Source organism: Lepidothrix coronata, unplaced genomic scaffold (genome assembly GCF_001604755.1).
Source record: "Lepidothrix coronata isolate B3197 unplaced genomic scaffold, Lepidothrix_coronata-1.0 Scaffold2, whole genome shotgun sequence".
Taxonomy (NCBI): Eukaryota; Metazoa; Chordata; class Aves; order Passeriformes; family Pipridae; genus Lepidothrix; species Lepidothrix coronata.
This window is the reverse complement of record NW_016690182.1, coordinates 4,599,617-4,625,556: the sequence shown is the minus strand read 5'-3', so window position 1 is coordinate 4,625,556 and position 25,940 is coordinate 4,599,617. Positions and strand designations below refer to the sequence as shown.

General features: G+C 40.1%; 1 protein-coding gene across 1 annotated transcript in view; it reads right to left on the bottom strand.

The window, feature by feature from the left end:
• The window catches only part of IL1RAPL2 (interleukin 1 receptor accessory protein like 2), a 367,348-nt gene that overhangs the window by 155,851 nt on the left and 185,557 nt on the right, over positions 1-25,940 (bottom strand). Inside the window, 3 exon segments of the mRNA XM_017819967.1 lie at positions 9,238-9,391; positions 14,723-14,795; positions 14,797-14,907. Coding sequence (XP_017675456.1) covers positions 9,238-9,391; positions 14,723-14,795; positions 14,797-14,907 — 338 coding nt within the window.

The following is a 25,940-nucleotide window of genomic DNA, read 5'->3' as shown; positions in this document are numbered from 1 at the left end:
CTGAGGTAGCTAGAAAAATTAAAGTCACTACAGAAATTAGTGGCTATTAAGTGTGCTTTGACCACAGAAACATGCTTAGCTGTCTACAGCAGTTAACGGGATGGTGCTGGCCAGACATGTAACAAATCAGAATTGAAATTAAAGGTTTAAGATAAATACTTTACTGTAAGAAATAGAAAGCTAATATTTACAAAACAAAGACCTTGATAAAAATTAATACAAATCACACAAAATATATCAAAAGAAAACTAATTTTTTGGCACTTCCTATATGTCGCTTTAAATAGATAGTTATTTTGGCAATGGTTTGAGAACCCAGCTGTGAAATTCATTTCCTGATCTTTTAGTACTGTATTTGTCAGCACTTAACCCATTTCTGGCTTGCTTTTTGTCACAAAAAGGAAGGTTTCCTTTAGAAAATAAAAATACTAGAAAACCTAATGCATTATTTATAAGAAAGAGCAGCAGAGGAAATGCTAAGGACAGGATCTCCTACCACAGATCTTTTAAAGTTTGAGATTCTCACTAAAAACTTAATTTGGGCAGGCTTTTTGCTGTCCTTTGCATTTAATGAAAAAGTGATGCCCTGACTGTGTTAAGATATTGCAAATGGGGAGAAAAGATGAAATCTTGCTATGGAAATGTGTAACTTATATGAGCAAGAAAATGTCACTTCAGATATGATGTAAATGTTGTCTATTTTAACGTGTCAATATTAGAAGGAATAGGAAGGATTTTCTATTTCCAAACAATCTGTAGTATCCCTCCCAGAAGTACAGAATTTCTGCAGATTTAACTTGTTCACCTTTAAGATTTCTCTTCCAAATTAAAAAGTATCTCATTTTCACAGTTATTACAACTGTAGTCATAAGCAAGTTGCTGTTCTCTTTGCCTTTTGTTATGTAAATATTTTCTTCCAAACAATTGGTTTATGTAGATTTTTTCCCCCTTTATTCTCTTTTGCACTCAAATATTGGTAAAAGTTCTATTACAAAAGAATATTAAAAGGTGTTTTCCAGAAGGAAAGAAGGCCTTGCTGCCTCTACCACTATAAATACCACATTAGTTGACGGCAAGTACTAACAGTAATTAAAAAGGAAATGTAAGTCCCTATGAAAATCTTACCAGTTTGTTGGCTCAACAAACTGCTTATGCTATATTTGATGAAAATCTGAAAATGCATACTTTATTTTGAGCTCGACACCTCTGGTTAAACATTAAATCTTACTTTGTGATGCTATTAGAGAATGATACCTAAAGCCCACCATGGCACACAGACAGGCATCAGGGAAGACACAGTGTGACCCCCTTCTCCCTGGAAACAGTGCAAACATCAATCATCCCCTTGCTTTGGAAGCCTTCTGCACAGTGATTTGCTGTCTGTATTAGTAAGTATGGGAGGGGGTTACAAATCATGGACAAACTAGCTTGTTAAGTACAAAATCGGGTTCTGTGGTAGAAAGTGCCAATATTCCAGCGTTCTCTGACTGTATTCCAGCAGTTCCCCATGAAGTTTCGGGGAGCAGAAGTTGGGTCTTCAGCTGGAAACAGCACATTTCCTGCCAAGAGGAGGCTCTCGCTACAACACTTGCATGGGACACGACGGGGGACAGGCACCCTAGGCCATATGTCAGAAGTGGAAGGGACTGTCAAGCACTGGGAGTGAGCTGAACATTGTTCTTAGCAGGGAAAGAAAGGCTAAAGCTGCCAAGCCAGAAGAGGAAGGAAAGAAGGAAAAGCATGTTCTTGGGTCCAACAGCTGCTGACAGCTTCAACACCGCTTTAGAATTCCTGAACCCTAAATAAGGGAAGTTTTTCATTTGGAGATGTGGAGCTAAAAAAAAAACTCTCTAGAAGAAGCATCTGTTTCCAGGAAAAAGGAGACAGCTCCAACTACAGCAAACACTTCCCATGCCCATCAGCACTGGACATGCAAGTATGTGAGGAGGAGCAAGCCCTGAAGGCCAGACTAACTCCCACCATACGCACGTCACCATGTTTTACCTTGGAGTGCTTTTCGGGCTGTTTCATCAGGAAAATTCACAGGCTGCTTTAGGCTTTCCTTGAAATGTTTTCTGCTTTATTTGAGAGAACAGGCTCTCTGACCCATGCTTGAAAATACAAATAAATAAGAGAGTGGGGAGCTAACAGTTCTCACCAGAGCTGCTGGCCAAAATCAGCAATTAAACACCCCTGCATTCCAAGCAACTCCCAGATCCCAGGGATTAGGTGTGATATTGAGTGCTGCCGGGAAATATAGTCTACATTTGGTGAAAATTTAGGCATTGCACAAGAAACATCCTGTGAAATATCAATTAAAAAAATTTTTAATAGGAACTATCAAAACATCTCATTTTAGAAATGCTGAAAAATTCCAGTAATATACATTAGTAGCTATATGCGTTATTAAAATTATACAGCCACAAATCAAATTAAAACATCTCGGCTCACAACAAAGAAGTAATGTGACATAACAAAATAAGAAACGCAAAATGTTGCAATATGATCTTTGCTGTTAAAATTACATAAATTGAAATTAATGTTATTTTCATACAGTGCTCTAATTGACATGTTACTGCTTTATTTGATGATACAACAGTGGTAACAACAGCTATTTCATCCCATCTCCAAAGAAAAAGCTCTGGATCTTAGAATATGAGGCAACAATGGAAGAGTGAGTGTGTGTCCAGCCTCTACCAGGACCTGGAGGCTCTGCCTTCTCTACAGATTGCAATGCCAGGCAGAGATGTCAGAGTTAATTTGGGTACTAAAAGCCATGAAAACATGTTAACTAGCTCTGCTGGAAAAGCTCCTTCAGAGCTTAACTCAGGCATCCCTACAGACCAGAGCTCTGTGCGACAGGCATGTCCTTAGCACAGTACCTGTCACTGCAGAAAACTGCTGAATATATTCAGCTTATCTGCTCCTATTCCTCAGCCACCTGCTGTTCTAACCTGTGTCTTATGCTGGCCCTGCTTTTGTGTACATCTACACAGTGATATTCAGAGCTCAGTGACCTTTCAGAGATAAACTGGTTTTTTGGATAAGTAACTTTTTAAGCAACACTGAACCATTTCACAAATTCATTGCAGATTACTAAACTGCTTGTGCCAAAACACAATGCCACTGGGAGAGAATCACAATTACACGTTTTCAGATTTTTAAGCAAATACCAGTTCTATAAATCCCTTATAAAAGTCTGAATTTCAGAGGACATGTTACAGCTACAGCTCAGTTTAAATAAGCTTTTAATTTATCTTAACACTTCTTGCTTTGGTTGTTCTGGAAACTGTCAACAGCCAAAAATGTTGTCAGTCAACATGTCATTTGTATGATTGTGGTGGCAATACTTTATCTCCTGTGAATTGATAAGGCTTAGAGTGCACTACAGAATACTGCAGGTGTAAATTTGTACTGATCGGCACCCAGTGATTGCTGCCAAGGTGTCACTAGACTTCCAATAATGTAAAACAGCATACCCAGTTTGCAGAGCATTAAAAATGCGCAGAAAAGAAACTGTCACCAAACAATGGACATACTTTTAGCTCATATCCTCACCTATTTTGTGGTAGCTTCTCACTGTACATCCCTAGAACTGCTGGAAAGTACAACTAATCGTTTGCCTTTCTAAATCCAATTCACCCCCTTGGCTTAACAATAGCAAATTGCCATCAACTGCTTGTGCTAATAAAGGGGTCCCAAACCCACAAACAAAATGTAGCAACACCAGCAGGTGTAATTTGAAAAGTGAGCGATGTAATGAGACTTGAAAGAATTTAATTGAAAAACTGTGAGCAAAGAGTGAATTCAGGCGGAATCATTCGATTCATGTAGCCATGTGGAATAATTTGTCATTTACGATGGTCAAAACAAATACTGCTGCATAAATGACTTTTAGGAACAGCCAGGCATTTTAGCAGCCTATGAAGAACATGCTAGAGTAGAGACTGAAGGAAACTTGGAGGACAGGGCTGCTGGACGGAGTGGTCCAGTAATTCCTGCATGCCACTCCAATCCATCACCAGCGCTTTATGAAGTTGGTCAGATGGCCACCTTCTACTGTCAAACTGGAAAATAATTCACCAGTACAAGTTCACAGATCACCTCTTTTCACAGGCAACAGAAAGAAGAAGGCAACTCCCCCACTAGCATAGCTGGCCATGGGAAAGCACATCCCTGCAAAACTGCCCCATCCGCCCTGACAAGCAGGTTTTGCTCCTTTCTCAGGGGGCTTACCCTTTCCCAACATACATCTCCATACATCTTCTCAGCCTGTCTCCTTACAGATCAGTGGCCCAAAACAAAAAGAGGGCAGAAGCACTAGGTAAACATAGCAGGTGGTTTTTTTACAATTGTACCTTTTCACCTCCGCTGCTACTAAAATATTGCTGTGCATCAAAACAGAGAGAACTGGTTGGCAGGGCTGGGGAAAACAGAAGGCTGCATAAATTGCCTTTTAAAACCAATGTGACTTTTTAGGTTTGGGTTTTTCTTTTTATCTGAATAGTATAATTGTTCTTCAATAAACACTGGCATTTAACAATACTCATTAACATGCTTACGATTGCTGATATTCCTGAATAGCTGTAATCTGATTAAAAACTAATAAATTCTGATATTGTAGGTTATCTGTAGATTAACTTTATATTAGTGAATTCATTTCTTCTATATGGGGGCAGTCTAATTTATTATCTAATTAAAAATGGAGTTTCTGTTACATTTTTTAGGTTTTAGAACGCTAAACAGTTGCTAACCTCACAGTTGCTAACCTCACTTTTTTGTCCACAACCAGAAGCAAAGTGAAATTGTATCTATTTTTTTTTACATAGATTGAAGGGTTACATATTATTTGCTAAGAAATAACACTGTTGTCATGTTTCTTCAGCAAAAAATGGCTGACAAGACTTGTTTCACATCTGTCTGCATAATGTAACAAACCCATGAAGAACTAGTGATGAAAAAGCTGTTTTGTTGACAATCTATTATTGTTAAATGCACCCAAACACCAAGATTTAGGCAATGCTCATTAGTGCTGTATTGTAGCTCAGGATTTTGTCCCTATAAATACTTTGTGTCAAAATATTTTTGTGATATATTCTAGGCTGCAAGCCTTGCCTTTACAACCCCGAAGAGCTACAGCCGTTGAAGCCTTTTATTATCTGAATCACACTCAACCACCCACACGATAACACTGCCAGCCCCATACAGTACCCCTGTGTAGTCCAACTGCCCCTTTCCACAAATGCCACCTGACCTGTTTGCTTTGTGCTCTGCTCACCTACTAATACCACTCAGGTCCCTCAGCCTTTCCCCCTGTCGCCAGACATCACATTGGTGGCTTTCAGTTTCCATCTACGACTCCAGAGATTTTATTTTTCTTACAAATCTCACAGTTGCTCATACTATGACTTAGTCACAGGAGAAGAAAGGGAGTAGAACTTCCCTCCTACCTCTGACTGGCCCACTGAAATCTTCCGCTTGGGTCTGCAAAAGCAAGAAGGCAAGACAGGACCCGAGGAAAGCAGTGCCTGAGGACCAGCACACACCACCCTTGGATCTCCCTGCCACAGCCACAGCCAGTCAGGCAATTGCACTGACACAGTGGCACAGAAAATTAAGGCAGCAGCTTCTAACAGCTCTAATGACATCACTGGAAGTTTGATGGATAACTAATAACAGCAGGGTTGTGCCCCTAATAAAAAGTCTCTACTTGAAATAAATCCTTAAGCAACACTAAGGATGAATCCCAAACAGACAGTCATGCTTCACTCAGCCCACCACTGCTCTCTTGTCTGCTGTTAACTTTGACCAGGTTGCCTTGTGGGATCACATCTTCAATAGAGCTACTGCATTAGTCTTGGATATCATTAACTCTTACAGTTACCTTAACCAACTGCAGGTTAAAACGGTGCTTCTGTCTCCTGCACCTTCAGATTTTCCTAAAAGTTTCCATCCTTCCAACTTCCGTTATGTCAGCACTGCATTTATTCTGATTTCAAGTTTCACTCTTTAGATGCCCATACTGTATTTACCTAAGAATATCAGTTATTTTATCCTGTACTTACATAACTAACAAAATCTCCCAGAAGGGCTAAAAACCTCACGCACCAGATTCAATGCGATTTTAAGAAAGGGAAGATCCTTGTCTCACAATCAAGAGATAAATAACTTAATCCACTTAACTGGCATTTCAAACATGGTGTACTTTAGCATGTGCCTGAAAGACTACAGGGAATCTAAGCCAGCTTCCTCTCTCTCCATGGCACTGCAGCTCTCCTTGCTAGAGGGAGATGTGGAGTTGACCATTTCACTTTCAGAATAGCCCTTTAAAAGCAATTTCAGGTTACCATGGCTGCTAGCAGTGGCCAACCATGTCTGTATGTTCAAAGTCTGTATGTTAGAGGAACTCAGTTACGTGACAATAAATGCCAATTCATGCATGTCAATAAGTAACAGCAACAGAAACAGCATTACAAAGCTCCTGCAGAAGAAAGCAGCAGGCAAGATCCTTTTCTCCACATCTTCGTTGCAGGGTAGCAGAGGAAATTCTACCCCAGTTTTACTGGTAAGCCTTCAGCAGTATTTGCTAACAGCGATTTTAAAGACCAGCACATTCAGCAGTCTGAGCTCTGGTCTCACTCCAGCTTCTCGTGGTATTGATGAGAACTCAATTGTCAGACAGATGAACAATGTGGCCCAATGCAACACCAATCCCACTACAAGAAAGACATGGGTTTATTGAGATGAGTCTGTGAAGGGCCTCAAAGATGCTTAAGGGATTGGATTATCTATCACACAAGGAGAGGCTGAGAGAGCTGGGGGGGTTTAGTCTGAAAGCTCATAGCGACCTTATCCGTCTGTATAAACACCTGGTGGGAAGGTGTAAAGAAAATGGATTCAGACAGTTCTTAGCGGTGCCCAGTGAAAGAATAAGAGGCAATGGACACACTACCTGTAATAACATAAATTCTGTTTAAATATAAGTAAGATCTTTTTTACTGTAAGGGTTGTGGAACACTGGGACAGCCTTGCCCAGAGATGTCGCGGAGTCTGTATTCTCAGAGATAACCAAAACTTGACTGGGCACAGTCGTGGGAGCTGGGGCTGCCTGAGCTGGGGCTTGGATGGGATCATTGCAAGAGGTGCCTCCAACCTAGACCTGCACCACCCCAGGGAGAGCAAACTCTCAGGATGTGTGCCAACAACTACACTGGTATGTAGTTCACTTTCTGCCTCCCATGGGACTTACTATTCAATGAAGTCCCTGAGTACACCATGTACCTGCTCCCAGCCCGTGATCTGACTCATCTCATGACCCTCCACCTGGCTTGGCCAGCCACACAACACAAGCAATCCTTTGCTGTTTGTTGTACAAGTTTTCGTTGACCTCTCCCCCACAAAGATCTAAACCCACATGCAAACAAAATTCACAAACTGAAACAAGACAGAAACAGGAAAAAGAAATTTCCTCAAGCACCAAGCTGTGAGATAATATGTTTACATGGTTCTATCTATTACATTTGTAGTTCTTGTCCATATTTTCAGGTTGTCATCTGCACAAACTTACTAGCCTATCTCAGCTATCTAGAGAGATTCAACCAGGAAACACATAACACCAGATACGTCTCCCGAACATTTCCATCTGGAAAAGGTGTTTACTAACATATGTGCTTTTATAAACTAAACAAAATTTAATGCAACATGAACTTCACACCAAATTACAAGGGCAAAAATCTGCTTCTCAAGTATTTTGCAAAACTGAGAACACTTACATATTTCATATTACATTTTAAATAATTCAGGTCGTAATTTTTTTTAATAAAAGAAATAGTTTTAATAAATACTATAGCTAGTTTAGGACAAATTCCTTAAATTCTGAAGTATGAATGTACCACAGTGTTTAAATAATACAGAGAACACATGACTTCTAGCAAGGTCATGATGAGAGAGAGAGCATAGACTACCCTTCGTGGGGAATTGAATTAAATGCATCTCATTTTCACTTTGTCAAACTTAGTTCACAATCTGGTTGAAGACCAGCATGCTACTTAGGGTAGCAACTATCCACAAGGCAGGTATTATATCTTCATTTGACAGGTCTGGGGTCAGGTAGGTTGAATCAATACTGTAGAGATCTGTCCATGGTCAAAAATGGACAATAAAGAGTCATATGATACATGAATATGGCACACAGGGAAAAGAACTCATTGAAAATGAGGAATAAGAATAAGAATAAAAAAAAATGGGTTCCACTCAAAATAAAGGGAAGAATTTTATTTCAAGAACATATGAGAAACGTCATATGGACCAATTCAGTTCAATATAAGAAATTGGAATTCTACTTCTCATTGCTTTAAGTAGGGCCCCATTTGAATTAGTATGTTGAAATACAGTTGGGAAAATACCTAACCATTTGTTTATATGGTTCTGTGTGAAAGGCTGAAGAAAACCTCAACAGTTTTCAGATACTCGCAAAGTTCCACAGACACAGAAGGCAAAATAATAATTATAGATGTCATATTGTACAGTGGACTGGAAAGGGAACAGGATTATATCTGTAGACAATACTTTTCTACCCATTCATTTTTGGTACCTGGCAAAAAGAGACAGAAAAACATTCTTGTCTAGTAGATACTACATGGAGTCAGAACCACACAGTGTATGACCTCTTCATAAGCAGGTTACTTTCCCTTGACAGTCCAATGTTCATAACTTCATTCTTGAAATAGGTTGCGCCATACTTTTTATTAAAGACAAACCACAGACTGAAGCTAGAAGCTGATTATCATGAAATAAACCAAAGCTTAAAAATATGGAACAATCACTCATAAAAAAAAAATTAATGGTTGAAGATGTCTCTTTTGCTTGTGTTTATTTCAGGACAAAAAGCCTCACCAAAAGCCTGTTTTACAGCTTCAGTCAACCTTTCCTCCATTCAGCACTGAAGACCAAAGTGGAGTCTGAGTTAATTCCAGTGTACATGGAGGACTCAGGTCTGCTCTACCTTTTGCTTTATAGCTGGCATTTCCAGGTTCTGTACAGAGAAAAAGGTAGGAATACTCTTCTGTGAAATTTTGTAAGATCTTCATATAAATTTCCCCGAGTTTTGGACTGCTCAGCTACTGGGATTTGCTTTGGACTTACTTCTATCAAACAGATCCACTGACATGTGAAACCCATTTTTTCTTATTATTTCAAAGCTTTGTTTTTTCTATTGGCACAGAACAAAGATTCTTACCAGTAACCTTCAATTCAACTGTCCTTCGTATAAGCTTGCCTTCAAACTTTAGTTCACAGGTATAATTTCCTCCATCTTCTTCCTGGACCTCTTGAATTAAGAGAGTATTTCCTTTCTGAATTACAATGCTTCTCCACATTTTTGGCTTACATTCCTGCAGAAAAAAATCCATTGCCAAAATTACTCGGCTTGTACAACATAAGACAGTGTTGCCTGATCAGATTTTCAGTATTATATACACAAGTAAACAACCACCTTGATATATTTTGCAATTAAAATTCAAATATAATTTCAGAAAGCACAGAGATCTGAAACTGGAATTAATTCAAAGGCTGAAATTAAACAGGAATGTTTTTAAGGTTCAGTAATTCCTACTGTATCACATGGGTTGTGTTTAATACATGGTGCCCTGAAGCAATGGTTAAGTATCTTCTCTTTTTCTTGATAACAACTGCCAAGACCTCCACTTTAGGACAGACCATTAAAATACATCTCTGTTTGAAGAGGGCAAGGGCAACATTTGTTAAGAGTTAGCCTGGAGGCAAACTTTACACATAGTCCCAGGCTAGAACCATTTACCAATAGAAGCAAACAGAAAGAACAGTGGTTTTGTGAGCAAGAAAATTCAAAAACCTGGTTTCCCAACAGTCTTGTTTCTCATCACTGGCTTCTCTAGCACCTGATGAGCTCTGATTCAGCTTTTCCCCATCACTAGGTTCTATGTAATATCATCCCCACATGTGTCCTCTGATGCAGTACATGGTACTGATGGTCTGCATCTCCCATGGACTTCCCCAGGCAGTCCTTAGCTGTTGTTTGCAGATTTCAGTTCATCACTACAAACTGTGGTCCTACTGGAACAGCATTTGAGTCCTTCTGTAATAGGGTGTGATACAGTGCCAGAAGAGGCTCTCCCTTTCCTAACAAACCATATCCTTGCAGGCAGATCAGTCACCTTCCACGTGAATTGTACTCATGATGGAATAGTTCTTGGAATGCTCTGAACTAAAAGCAGGGGCTCAACCTAATTACTGTCTCTTGAAAATGGCACCTTAAGATTATATACTTACTGTCTCTAAATATATTTAACATCAAGCCTATTCTGCCTGCAACAAAATCACACTTTTCTCAGTTCTCTAAAGTACTCAGTACTCCCGACAGTTCTGTACCCAGAGAACACAAAGCAACACAGGGCCTGAGTACCTTCAGTGTCCCTCTACTCCCTCTCTCAAGGTGGCAACTTGGAATAAACTCTCAGACTGCAGCTAACAGTCTTGCATCAGTTACATTGGGCTCAGCAACTTCAGAGACTGGTGACATGCCCAGACCTATGCCCCATTTTCTGCTCATCTGCAACAGCAGTGTCAGAAACAGAGAAAACAAAATAGAACAAAGCTTTCTCTTAAGAAAACAACCAAACAAGAAAATACGTCAACATGCAAATACACTGTATCACAGCAAGAGATCAGAATGACACAAACATAAATTTTTCATGGGATTCCATGTGCATTCCAAATCCACGCCAGATTCTGAATTAAAGGATAACAATTGGGAAATAGAAAGAGAGGACTGAGAGCTTTTGGCCTTGCACTTGAAAATGGAGCACCGAAGAATCACCCCTATCCTTAGGTGGCCAAATCCAGTTACAATGTGGACAGATTTCAATTTCTGAAGTTGTGCAATACTACTGCAGGTAACAGAGTGATCAGGTTATCTCTGTTTCCAAAGTACAGCTGTAAGGGCAGCGTAATCTTGCCTCGCATGTGAACTTTAGTTAACAGCAGTGATAGAAATGATTAAATCCAGATCCCCTCTGCTGTGTTAAAAAGAATCAGAGCTTATTTTTGTTACTAAATTGCACTATCATCGCTTGAGATCACGCTGGACACAGATCGGAGCCAGGAAAGGCCATTGAATCCTTTCTGATTTGTGCTCAATATTTTAGGTCTATTGAAAGGTACATCGACCACCTACTTGGAGTAACTAAATTTGAACACTGGGCAAAGAATATGATTCTGTTCTCTTCAATCCTAATTTAGAAGGAATACAATTCCCAGAACACACAAAGTAAGCATATTTCAGATATGCACCTTTTAGTGCAGCACTGAAATTCCCTATTATGTGGTACCAGTTTTATATTCTCTACTTTATTTTTAAAAGTAGATAAGGGAGCAAAGAGATGGAAGATACATTTTTATATGCCTTATATTTTTATATACTACATGTTTGTAATAAGAAGGGCAACACCTTTACTACTACAGAGATCAATGATTTAGCTCAAACAATGTGCTGTTATGTTTTTACAGAGAGAAACTGTTCTGCTGAATTATACCACTGATTTCCTAATTATTTCTTTTTGTATCTACTTAGAATACTTCATATTAAAAATTATTTATAAGCCTTTCTTTTCCAAAGTTCAGCTAGTTAATTTGTCTTCTACTAACTATGCAGGCTTTATAACAATATGTTGAAAATGCTTTTTTATATATTTAATACACAAAACTAAAAGCAAAAAAGGGGAGAAGCTGGAAAATCGTAACAATTTGCATTTTAGCAACAAAAACGGCTGAGAAACAAACAAAATTCTAACTAGTCTTCATACTGGGAAAACAATGTAGATTTTACTGTCAGAGGTGTGCTAATTTCTCTAAAAGGTAAGTGCTCAATTGTATGACTCGTTTCATAGAATCACAGAACAGCTGGGGTTGGAAAGGACTTTACAGTTCAACTCGTTCCAACTCCCCCGGTCATGGGCAGGAACACCTTCCACTAGACCAGGTTGCTCTAAGCCCAATCCAACTTGATGCTGAACACTTCCAGGGATGGGGAGTCCACAACCTCTCTGGTCAACCTGTGCCAGTGTCTCACCACCCTCACAGGGAAGAACTTCTTAACACTTCATTAGAATCTACCCTCCTTCAGTTTAAGGCCATTCCCTTTTGTCCTGTCACTACATGCCCTTGTGAAAAGTCCCTCTCCAGCCTTCTCATAAAGCCCCTTCAGGTACTGGAAAGTGCTCTAGGGTCTCACTGAAGCCTTTAACCAATTAATTGTTCTTTTCTGCTTTTGCACTACATTTACCCGCTAGAAGAATCTGAAAGTTCCTTTTCCAAGCGTATTTATTCTCCTTAGATATCTTAAATGTTTGGGTTTTTTTTTCCCCAGTAATTAAGTTGTCCACCATTATGCTCTGTTTCTCTTCCTTGAAATGTTAGTGGCAGCACCTCAACAACTCTATTTTTCTAGGGTAGATAACAACTACCTGTCCTTCACCTGACATTTTGATTGTTTTCACAGCCCTTCCTTCAACCCAGTTGTAGAAAAGAGATGATGGAAATGGATTAAGACTCCACATTCAAGATGTAATATACCTTTTTCCTCTGCCAGTTGATTTTTCATGAAACTGCTCTTACTCTTAAATCCCATTCATTCAATCATGCCTTGACACATTCATTTACTTCAAAAAAATCCTCACACTTCTTGTCAAAACAGTTTTAAGAGGCATAACAGAGTTCCGTGTATATCAATGGCATTAATTGAGGAAATCCTTAAAAATAAATATTTCATGCAGTGTAATTCTAGCCAGAAGTGAAGTTCATACCACTGTTAAAACAAATCCTCACAGCAAATGTTTTATTACTTACTGGGTGTGCATGGGAAAATCTATTCAGGCATAATTAAGAGCATGTTTAAATTACAGTTAACTCCCTGTAAATTGATGCAATTATTGGCTCAGATTCATTAATCCCTCAACACAGAGAAGCCTTTTGGAAAGCAGAGTGAGTCCTGTACACAGTGGGCTTGCACCATGACTGTCCTGTCTGATGGTATTTCATAGGTCACAAGTCCAAACCCCCTGACTACAAACTGGCAGGTTTCTCCTGAACACAAGGGTTTCTCTTTTCAGACAAGGGTATAAAGAAGGAACCTCGAGGACTTCCTTATATTTATTTATCTACTGTTCTCTTTCGGCCAACTTATGTTCCCCGCCTGGATGAAAATCTTCTCTAAGTATTTCAGCATAACGAAAAGGAATTGCCCCCCAGTGCCTCTGGAGCAGATTTACACAAGAAGATGGCTTCATGTACACATCAAACTCAATCTTCAAGGTAAAGGGGAAAAACTTGAGGATCCAGTGTGCTATGACTAGAAACAGATGCAAGGGTCAGATCATAAGCAGAGTATCACTGTACACTATTGTTTGGGGGAAGGGACCTGCTTTTTGTCACTCACGTTGCCTCACACAGAATGGTCTGAATTCCCTGACCATGGTTTGTAGGGGTTACCCCAGTATTCATCATATTATTTTGCAATCCAAGTAATTATATATTTTCTAGTAACTGGGCTTTTGAGTAAGGAGACTTCTTAACATGATACTCTCTAGAATATTTTTCCAAAACCCTGTTCAGGAATAAGTTTCAACGGACAACCTGACATACATACCTTCTGCATAACATCAATATTGACATTTCACACTGCTGAGCTTCCTGACTCATTTCCAGATAACACAGATGTTCTCTAAGAGCCAAACTGATAGCACCTTATTGTTAATTATGGATAAGAAGGTGTATGTAGGAGGTTATCCCATTAATGTCTCTTCTCGTTATTAAGGCAGACTAAAGGTTGTCAACTTTGATTGTTTCACCATCATCACCAGATCACATCAATTCTGTTCAATTTCAATCACTGTGATGACTTGTCAGTCAGCTGTCACACTCCAGCCCGGTGTCACACAATCTGTGTGTGCAACCCAGACAACACGTGTGGGTGTATGGGACAGACCCTTCCATTCCCTTTCTTGGTCAGTACAAAGCATCACTGGTGTGGACCTGCACATGCATCTTAGTTAGACTGATTTCTGCTCCATGATAGCTGAAGATTATTCCTGCCAGACTATTTTTCAGTGTGTTCTTGCAGAAAATGAGATCTTCAGTGATCTAGTGTTCAGCAATACCTAGGCAGATAGGGCAAGAAGAAGCTTCTCTTTGGTACTCTCTTTTTTTCAAGATTTCAGACTTCCTCTGCAGAGCCAGGAATTGGACTTGATGATCCTTGTGGGCCCCTTCCAACACAGGATATCTATGATTAACTAAATACATATATTTGACGTACGAACAGCACTGAAGATATCCACCCATATGCTGAGAGAAAGAGCTTCAACGGCTGAAAGAAAATTTTGTTTACCCTAACAGTAGGCTACGGCACACATTTTGTTACAAGACAGAACATGTGAGATTTTTGTAAAAAGTAGAAATAAATGACAACTTTTATAATTGCTCTTTTCTGACGCAACCTGCTAAGGAGGAAAAAAACTGCTGCTCTGCATGTATTACTTACTTCACACAAGATAACTGTCTTTAAAGAATGTTATTAAGGTTGGCAAATCAAACACTCCAAATTTAGGATTTAACTAGCTTGTAGTTAAATTTAGGATTTAACTAGCTTGTGCTTTTCAGCACAAGAACAATGAGTTGTCAATAGTTACCTTGTACCACACCACATCTGGCTCTTGACCGGCTGTTTTGTAATCCTCAATATCAGGACAGGAGATTGTNTCTCTTAGTGACTTCTGATTTTTCCAGATATCTGATCTTGCTGTTGTAGCAAAGCCCAGATTCATTCTCAGCTACCGTCAAGGACATGGACACCTTCATGCAATATGTTGAGTTTCTGCAGGAACAGAAAGATGTTTTCATTTATCCTACCTTCTTTCTACTGTGTTTGTTTCAACATAGTAAGTTTCTTTGTTAAGCTCTCATCTTCACAAACACTTGAGTGACAGATTCAAATAGTGACTGTCAGGCTGTATCTTTCCAACACAGAGGAATTACAGAAAATGTAAAGGCTCATTTCTGATTTACTATGAAGACTATGCAGAACCTTGCAGAAATTTTGTTGACAAGTGATCCAACCCAGCACAGCAGCTCTTTCAAGCTTGCAAGTCTATGAACACAGGAACCTGTTGGCATCTCAAATATCAGCCAGGATACACTGTCCCATTTCCTCTGCATGTCCCACACAGTCCTCCTCACCCTCATTCTCTCCCACCATCAGGAGATTTCACCCTAGTACTCAGTGCTGCATGTTTGAGAAGAAGGGTTATGAGCTGGGTGTTAAACCACATCATGTAGGAAGGATTTCTCCCTTAGAAGGAACTGCTGTACAAAATCCTACAACATATGATATTATGGTGGGTCGACCTGGACCAGCTGCCAGCCACCCCTCCAGCTGCTCCCTCACTCACCCTCAACAGGATGGAGAGGAGAAAATAAAATGAAAAAGCTCACAGGTCAAGATAAAGACAAGGAGATCATTCACAAATTACTGTCATAGGCAAAACAGACTTCACTAGGAAAAAATATTTTAATTAATTGTGAATTATAATAGGTTGGTAGTAAGAAAGATAAAAAAACTAAAACATGTTTCCCTCATATCTTTTTTTTTCCTCCTCTACCCTCCTTCCCTCACTGACTGGTGCAGGAGGTGGGGATGGGGAGTGGTTTGTTCCTCCCTGTCACCTCTTACTTCTCACATTTCCCTGCTGCAGCATGGATGCAGCTCCTGTCCAGAAAATCAGCTCTCCAGAATCCCTCTCAGGCCACAGGGACTCAGTGCCTGCTGGGGCCCAGGGCACCAAAGAACCCTGACAGCTAAATCCAGGAAGCAGATTGCTACGCCCAGTTTTTCTTAATATCAGGGCAGAATAAACACAACCAGCTCAGCTGCCATGCTGCACAATCAGGAAAACAGGATTAAACTAAATTCCTTCAGCCTTGCAGCTTTAACAGAGCTATCAGACACACAATAAACCCCCCAAACCGGTGTTTGCCATGGTGTTACTGGCACTCTGCACAGGATGGCTGCAGGCCAGGCTGCCAGCTCTGCCCCTCACTCTGTGCCACGGCAGGCTCAGAGAACAACCCACAATATAATGGGGCTCTTCCTCCCATCGTGCATCATCTTGTCATTTTAACTGATTGCACCACAACCAAAAAAGCCAGGAGTAAACCAGTCGTGCTGGGTGGTTACTCCCATCGAAGCGAGCTGTGGAGAGCTCTGGCGGGAGGTATCTTGGCTTTGCCACTGCCTCTTCCATCACAGCTCTGCTGCAAACTGATTTAGCTGAGACAAGAGGGTGCCCTGTGCACCTGGGAAGTGATCCATCAGTCTCACCCTGACGCTAACGACCCTGGCTGCTCACTCCCTCCAACTAGACCCAGGACAATGCTTTTAATTAAAAAAAAAATCCAACATGCTCCATGACAAATCTTTTCTTATGCAGCGTTTCTACATTTCACTCTGTCAGGTGAGCCTGTAGTTGGGAATAAAATAAAAAGGTCTACAGGGACACTTCATCACAGCTCGAAGCTTCATGCTAAACAAGAGCTGACAAAACACTGTAAATGGGTTCTTGTCAAAGGTGTGCCATGAGCAGGTTTTGGCAGACAGAGGCATTTGCAAGGCAAATCAGCAGGCAGTCTCAGAAACCTCCCATTTTCAGCATCATTAGTCCTACATATTCGGCAGAACCACAGTTTGTCCATCCTAGTCCCTTCTCCTCAAAATGCCACTTGTACATTTATGTAATAAAATTTGTGGATATTTTCTCCATTCCCTCACCTCTGAGTGGAAAGGCTCACTTTGCATGCTGCCATGATGTCTTTCAGCTGAGAGGTTATAATATAAAGTCTCATCCTCACAAACTGCACAAAATATATTATTTTACCTGAAAGAAAAATTTTCTGGACTGAAAAAAATCCATCATTTGGGGTGGGCTTTTCAGAAATATTTATATGGTTTAGGGAGCATAAGTCAACTTTCTCCTAAACTGGCTTTTGAAAAGAGTTACCTTTCTTGTAGGAAGAAAACAAAACGTATTTGAGAGTTTCAATGCTTCCTGCACTGAAAATCCACAGAATGTGATACAACCACTCAGTATAATCAATAGTAATTAATCAGTAATGATTATTTAACCTTCTTGAATGACTATAAGTACTATTGAGTGCAAGTAAGGTCACATGTGCTCAGTGATAATGATCCAGGCTAATCAAGAATAATGACTTTGAACAGTTGTCCATTACTTGGTGCTATTTAATAGTGCTGTATTTTCTCCTAACAATCTTGCATTATTTAGATTGTATTTTGAAAAACGCTGGAGGCTACTTCTATTTAAAATGCTTCCTGGAACCAGGACCCAAAAATGTAGTATTCTTTTCATTAGTTACAATTAGAACTGAGTAGAATTGAGGAAACTAAGTGCCTGGTGAGTACTATCACTTTTGTTCACACTCCATGACCGAGACAATAAATTTATTCAGGCTCATGATGAAGAAAGCCCTCACTAAGCCAACAGCAATAGACTTGAAAGCTTTATGAATGCTTCTTCACCAGCCACTCAGGTTAGTGCTACTGCTGGTAATTCAGGAAAGGGCAACTTTCCAGTGACTGAAGCAGCAGCAGCCTTCCTTTAATCTCGTCAGCTTGGGATAACAGTTATATTGCAGCTATGTGCAAAAGGAAGCAGTAGTTTGATCAGCCCGTTTTTCTCAGTTTTTGAGGCAGAAGTCTGGGAGCTGAAGTTGTTGAAATTGTGAGCCATTCCACCCCGTGCTGGGCGAGCTGTTCCTCAGTTGTAAGGATTTCATCGCTCAGTCCTCTGAGAAGGTGATGCATCTGTGCTGACTTTTTCTTGTTGTCTTCCCTTCCTTGTGGGGTCTGGAGCATAAAGGGGCTCTCTAGAAGGTGACAGCTGGAGGGAGAACTCAGGAAGGGGGATCACAAAGAGGATCAGTACAGAAGCCCATAGAGCTGCTGTGGTGAGATGCATTCAGTTCTTTCTTTCCAATTGTTTTCAGGACCTCTGTGAACACAAGGGCTCTCATTCATGAGTTGCATTTAAGTTGTTTATGGTTAAGGGTCTTTTTTTTTTTTTTTGGTAAAGATGTGGAGTTTAACTAGTGTGAATCCTATGGTTTTTGTTTTTCTTCTTTTAAAAGCTAAACAGATGGCCTATGAATTATAAAAAGGAGGATCCACTTTTGTTTTCAGTACATGGTCATGGAGCTTGGTGAGGGAGGTCAGTGCTCCCAGCAGTCTCTGGCTGACAGGAAAGGTTCTGAGTCACAGAATATTCTGAGCTGGAAGGGACCCACAAGTCCAGTTCTTAAGTGAATGGCCCATAAAGGGATCAAACCCATGACCCTGGCAATATTAGCACCATGTACTAACCAACTGAGGCAATCTCCCCTGGCAAAATTAGCACCATATTCTAACCAATTGAGGCAATCTCCCCTGGCAATATTAGCACCATGTTCTAACCAATTGAGGCAATCTCAGGGCCATTACTTGTTACATATATAATATATATATATTATATATATATACAGTTGTATGTTCATATTTAATGAGGAAAGCTGGACACAAAAAGAACAGTAGATAACAAAATCAAGGCTAGTAACCTGGGTTCTGCTGTCAGAATCAGTGGCCAAAAGGAATAAAAAGGAAGTATCTCCCATGTGGATGAGGAAGATGCTGGAGGGCTTCCAGTGATGATCTTAGTATTGCAAGGCCAGACAAGAAGAGTTGTTTCTCAGTAGAGAATATATGAACCCAAATTAACCTGTCAGGCTGCAGAACCTTTTGCACATACATGCAAAGGAAATAACCTATGAGTCTGAAAGTGCATTTTTTGATAATCTGTCTTTTTTGAAAGGTTGCCAAACCATTCGCTTTCCACAGGAGTTGATTTCCAATGGATTCCATTTCTACAAGAGGTAGCAGTGGTCATATGGGGAACAGGAAGAGGGAAGAAAAGAAAGAATCACTCCACAGTACAAAGAAAAAAAATTGTCTTATATTTTCACACTGAAACTAAGATCTGTAATTCTCTTTTTCAAGGGACTAGTTACACACTGGGCCTACTCCCTTGACTGGAAATAGGATGGGTTTCGCTCTGCCAGAGTTCACAAAGCAGATTCCTTTGTTTTGGTGGCAAGGCATCTGTAATCCCCAGGCCACTTGGAACTGGCACTGAACCACAAACTGAAGCCAGCTCCAAATCCAACAGAAAACCCCAGGGAAAACCAAGGGAGTTTAACAGGTCTCAAAACAAAAGCAAGCAAAACTGTGAGTTTGGCTTGGAAGTAAAGGCAAGAGGGAAAAAGGGATGATGTAAAGAAATGGATAAGAAGGATATTTGAAATTGGAGTGTCAATCCCTAAATTATTTTTCATCTTGTTTTGGATTCAAGACAATTCATCAGCCCTAAGGCTGAATTAAAATCAGAGGAAATATTCACAGCTTTGGAAAAAAAGTTTTTTGGCATTTGTGTTTCTGCTAAGTGAGGGTGTTTGTTAAAAGAGTCAAGCAAAACAATTTTGGCTCTAGTATACACAGAATCTCCCCCCACCCCCATTTATTCATTTTCTTATAAAGAGAAAGGAGGCAGAAAAGGGGTTGAATATTTTATATCTTCTAGATTGAAAAACCCCACCCAAATTTGAATTGCACATTTATACAAAGGGATTCACAATGGGATTTTCTCCCTTGCAGGTTAATTTTTCATTGCACTTGGTTTTTATTACATTCTAATACTTTGAGGGTAGATCCAAAAGCTGGAAAGTGTATTTATCAAAGCAGTGCTCAGGAGACAGCACAGCTCAGGCTTAGATCTCTCTCCGTGTACCTTAACACTCTGGCTGTTTTAATGACATTTTTATTGGCTCACTAACTGAAGGACTGTATAAACCAGCACATACATTCCTCTTTGCTCATTTTGAGTTAGAACAGTAACAGCAATAACTACACCACCAACTGTCTTTGTCCATCTGAAGGTTCACAGCATTAATGCATGCCCAGATCCACTACTGGCTGCTCTATAAATGTGCTGTGTTATCAGCTTTCAGACTTAATTGAGCATTTGATTGTTTTCCTCTCTCTTCATGAGAGTTTTATAAATTTATTCCTGTCCAAATTTTACACTTCACATAATGGTTACCAAGGTCATGGTTTGGTGATCGCCTTAAAGAAAAACGAGTTATTTGTTACCATTGTATTTTTTAGATCACAAAAACGTAACATCTTAAAAACAAATGGATTATTACTTACTCTTCCAAGGTTTCCTTCAAGTGCTAACTTATTTCTCAGTGACTACCACTGCTACATGTTTGAGGTTATTGTCTGGAAAAGATCAGTTTCCTGAACATGGAGAAAGTGACTGTTGGAGGTTACAAATCACAGACCCTTCAAAGTTTTTGGATTTTTAATTCTTATCAGTTTGTCAAGTGAAAGAGCAACATCTGAGTAGAACAATTTAACAGATGGCTGGCACTGCTGTAGTTGCTCCCTCAATCACAGGCCATGAGGTGCAGTGATTCTGCAGCTCACATGTGTGGTACCTGGCCTTGGTACAGCTCCAAACACTCCTGTCCTGTTTTTTGCTTGCTCGTTGCTGTTATAACAGTAATTCTAATACTAGCTCCTGTGCCTGCTAAGGAGAAATCCTAATCCCACGTTACCTTTATTTAGTGTTTGATTCAAGATCCTCCTAGTAAATGAAAATAACATCATGGAAGTATGATCTCAGAAGTACTACAACAGAACGATGTTACAAATCCAACATTATATTATCTCTACTTCCTTTGATCCTCCAACAGAGACCTGGGTTGTGAATCCAGACAGAGCTACCATTCAAGGCTGCATTCCCTTCAAGTAGAAAAAGTATTTGTGCAGAGCTAATCCATCACTCATGAAGAATTTTTATTCTTTCTGCACTTCTTTTCTCCTAAGATTCAATCTCTACACAAGACTCACTAAAAACAAGACAATTTGAGCTTGACTAAAACACACTAGATGTCCCAGAGGCCCATGTTTTACAGTGAAGAAAGGCTTTCCCATTACTCTTCAAAAGAAAGACCTGAGCAAAGTCACTGAAAGGTAATTTTAAAAAGCTCACATTAATGACAGCTTGAAAAACAGATATCCAGGGATGTCTCCTCAAGTTAAACATCAACAGTATAGTTCTCACCAGAGGCACTTAAAAGCAAGACCTCTAATCCTCACTGTGAGTTTAGCTCCTTTTAGAGAATCTTCACGCTTCTTAGATACTGGGATGGAGAAGAAAAGATGTTTGGATAGGGCAGTTGGGTAGAGCTGCTCACGGTTGGGTCTCTCCCACCAAAGCTTAGATCTAAGTTTAAGTTGGATTTCAGCTCACATCCTTATTAAGAGTGAAATGTGACACAAAAATGTCAGGGTGTTCCTACTACAGCCAGTGATACAGCCTGTAAGAGCAAGGCCGTGATCTGAAAATTCGGGGCTAATCTGTAGTATCACGCTTTTTAAGTCTCTCTGAGAATGGTAAGTGACAGCCAGCCTGATTTGTACATGGTTATGGGTCAGGAGGAGCTATTTCTTTTCTGGTTGCCTTCACAAATGCATGCACTTGTCCTGATGACCTCTGCCTCGTGACAGAAGCAATTCAAAAGCAAATCACTAGTCAGTCATTCCAGCAGGAGCTACTCAGGCAAAAAGAGAAAATCTCCTAACATTTAAGTTGAATCACACAGGCCAATGGTGTCCCTTGTTTTTGGGTTGGATTTTTTTTTAAGTCTTCATTAATGTTAGTTATTAAATGTTAGAAATGAATATGTGAAAATATAATGCAGAACACAATTGAAATGCAGAAGCTAAAAGAACACCATGCTATCTCAGCATATCACAATCCATGTGGTCTCTCTCAGCTTCAGCACATCCTGTTCCAGTAGAAGAAATCCTGTAATTGGTTGGGTTTGCTCTCAGGGAAAATTTCTTCCTTGCCCTTAAGAATTACAACGCAGCGAGTTACTCTAAAGTTTGCTACTGCAAATGACTAAGCCCTTTTCATTTATTTCCTAACACTTTTGTATTAGAACTCTGGATATTACTGTTAAATTATATTGTCTTACTGAAAAGCCCCATTACAAATGACATAAATCTGAGGCACAGGAACAACTGCTCCCAGGACAGTACTAAGAAATCCCCTTCCAATAATTTTGCATTTGCAATACTCTGTTTCTGAGAGCACTGAACACGTTCTCTTCTATGTCTTCCAAACCACACAGAGTGTGAATTCCTGTATTTACTCCTCTATGCTTTTTTTCATTGGACACCTAGCACACAAAACAAAAGTTGCATTCAGGACACCCATCAGACTTGTCTGCTTTGCTAAATCTCACTGATTTCATTGCCTTGGGGAATAAAACTTGTGGAGCACATCCTGCATCTAAGTCCAGTTTTGTAGATGCAATGTTGAAAGGCAAGTCCTGCTCTGTTTGTGTGTGGGCAATTGAGCACGTAAACCAGTGGATCAGTTATTGTCTCATAGGGTGTACACAGAATGCTATCATGAAGAACCATGAAGTTGTCCTCATGTCAATTTGAAACCAAAGCTGTTTGAGTCCTGCAACTGAGTCCTCCTGGCTGTGTATTCCCTTAAGTGGTGGCCAGAAAAGAAGAAATTATCTTCCAGGATCACTCACCAAATATTAGCTTAACTCCCTATGGTTCTGTCACCTTGTACTTTGGGAATGATGGATTTCCTCAGGAAACCTTCCAAGTGTCTGTCCACTCACAGGACACAGAAAACATTGTCTACTGACATGTTATAGTCACAGCTGGCTCAACGTGGGTTCCAACAGGAGGAGCACATTCTCCCCCATTGTTATGTGGAGAACAAAAGAGAAATATAAACTCCCTGATGTGTTGGAGAGGAGGTGGCTGAGGAGGGCTGAACAATATCTTGGCAGCAGGTCTCCTGCATGCAGAGTGGACTGCATGAGGAAGCAGTTCCTCCACTTTGCATCCTTTCTCTCCCCTAGGCAAGGCTGGAAGCCCACCAGGGAAGGCCCTTCTTCACAAGCAACCAGTGACAGTGAACTGAAACGCCAGTGAGGCACTGCAGCACAGGGAGCTTTCGCTATGACAATCTGTACAGGCTGCAAAGTAATGTCAGTCATGTTAAAGGTATCTAAAGCTGGGATTTCACTATTAGGAAAACTGAAGGATACACAATATTCTCATCCTTGTACATGCTGCCGCAACAGGGAAGTCACTGGACGCCCTCCAACCACAGAGCAACACGGGCATTTCTGCCTGAAGCCCTGACTGTTCTTGCAGCTTCTCATCAACAGTAAACATTGGCTTTCAGAAAGACAGAGGATGAATAATTTCTCTTTTAAAGTTTTAGAGAAGGAGGGTGAGTGAGCGGAAATATACATATCACCAGGGAAAAGAAACAAATCTTTGTTTTTCTGCAAAGAATAGATAGAACTGATTTCTCTCAATAAAGACAGTGTCATCAAAATGATTTGCAGGAGCACCATCAGTCTATACACAATTTTAGATACAAAAGTAGAAGCATTCTGATTCTACTTTCCCCTGCATTTTGATAATGCCAAAAACATTATATCTCAGTGATAAAAACTCAAAAATTTTTATTTTATCATGAATCATACTGACTATAATGTATCTGCTCTAGCACTGAATTGAAGTATTGAATTCCATATCTCACAGGGATTTTGTTTATACAGAATCAGTCAATTTTATTGTGGCAAATGTCACACACTTTTAATGTGTGACATTTAATGTTAGTGTCACACAGAGCCTGGGAAGCCTGTGCTGAATGCAGTTGCTCCAAATGTGAGATGTAACTGCTTCTATAGACATGCCTGGGACCACTGGAACTACAACACTGCAACTGAAAGGGATTTGAGATACAAAATCACCTTTGTCATGAGCAGGTTAGCACTGAATAAAGCCAAAGCAAGTGAAAATGAAACAGTCTGTATTGCCACCAACAAAATTAACAACTGTATTAAAACACATATTGCAAAAACCATGAGAGATGGCTGCAGGAAAGCAACCTTACCCCTGCAGATTTTTACATCGTGATTTAGTTCAACATTCTTGTTTGGCCTTTCTTTGTGTCCAAACCCAGACATTCAGCACTCAGAAAATGGTGCAGCTTTTCCTGGGATGATGGGTGCATTCTGCAGTCCAGATTGTAGGCATCTGAAACAAGCCCCTCAGCTCCCCCTAACACCCTCTGAAGTGAGAGCACAGAGGTTGTGCCACAGATGAAGTTTTACTGCCAGCCCTCCAGGCTGCCTAAATCTGATTTGGAGTTGCTGGTCATGTGCTCCACAGACATTCAGAAGCCAGAAGGCTTAAAATCTACTATTGGTCTATTTTATTACTGCTCAGAAAGTAATATCTCAGTATTTCACCAATGGCTCAGCAAAGGCTCAATTCTTCTGTGCATGTCCATACCAATGCTGCTCTCCATTAAGAACTGTGCAGACAGGGACACAGTAAAGGGAAAAAGGATACACAGATTTCCTAACTTGATTTGTCGGCAGTTCTCTGGCATCAAATGCTGGTATTAAAGATCTGCAAACTTATTCCCTCATAGGCATTCAAGGCCCTCACTCCCTTTTTATTCTGCATCCTGTACAAAAATCAAGGCTTAGCTCCATCAGCCAGTCTGGTGAACCACAAACCTCCACCCCCTGCTTTCCTGCACCCACTGAAGGCCCAGACTTTCTACCCTCCTGATTGACATTATGGGAATTGAGTTATTTTATTTCACCAACAGTTAATTAACAGCAAATGTGCACTAATATTTTTACTCTTACTGGTTTTATTCTTTAAATGCTCACTAGAGTTTCTCTTGGAGCTGGGACTAGTTAGAAGAAAGGTTTCCAGGAGCAGTCCCTTGATGAGGGCAAATTTGGGCTAAACTTGCTGAGATTTCTTCCCCATCTTATCTTCTCTTCTTTTACCAGGTTAAGATTTAAGTTGTCCCAGTTTTTGTTCCCTCTTAAAAAACAGGCTTTTAACACAGAAAAACAGATGTATTTGTTCAGAGAGAAAAAGTAGCACGTGATCTGGCAAATGACTGTCCTACATACTCAGAACTTTAGGGCCACCCTAAAGTTCTGCATTTAGATCTGGTTGAGTTTCCATGTTTGGTTTTGGAGTGCTTATCTCTGAATGCTTCAGTGAAGAAGCTGTGATCCAGAGTGCTGATGGGAACACCCCAGAACATCAAACCTCTGTAAAAGATATGTTGACAGCTTTATCTGAAAGTAGCATTGCTGGGTGCTGGAAGATTAATGGTATATCCAGGGCCTGTACTGCAAAGAGACCTCCAGAACACAGCATTTCCCTATTGGGCAGTAAAGTCATGATACCAATGATGCAGTGAAAAACAGATTTATCCAAATCTCTGATTTTACACAGAAAAGACACCCAAGAACAAAGCAGATTCATGGAATTTATATGGATTAGCTAACACAGCTCAACTCTCCACTTCCTTAAAAGTCCTTGCAGAATTAGGACCCTTTAATATGTTACATCCATGCTTAACACTGGAGAAAAATACCACAATTTGGTTTGCATTTGAGTGTCAGCTCAATGCTAAAATGTATTGTGAGAAGGGAGAAGTAGGTTTTAATGCAACAATAACTTCCTCCTATTGTACACACACCCCCACATCTGTCTAAGCAACAATGTCTAACTGGTTAATAAAGGAGAGGAAACATTTAAATTATGATATCAGACCTTTTCAGCCTGGAGAAGCAACCTCTTATTATGGTTGGTCTAATACTCCTTAATTTTATTCAGTATTACAGGTTCTTTTACAAAACAGACATTATGATTATTGA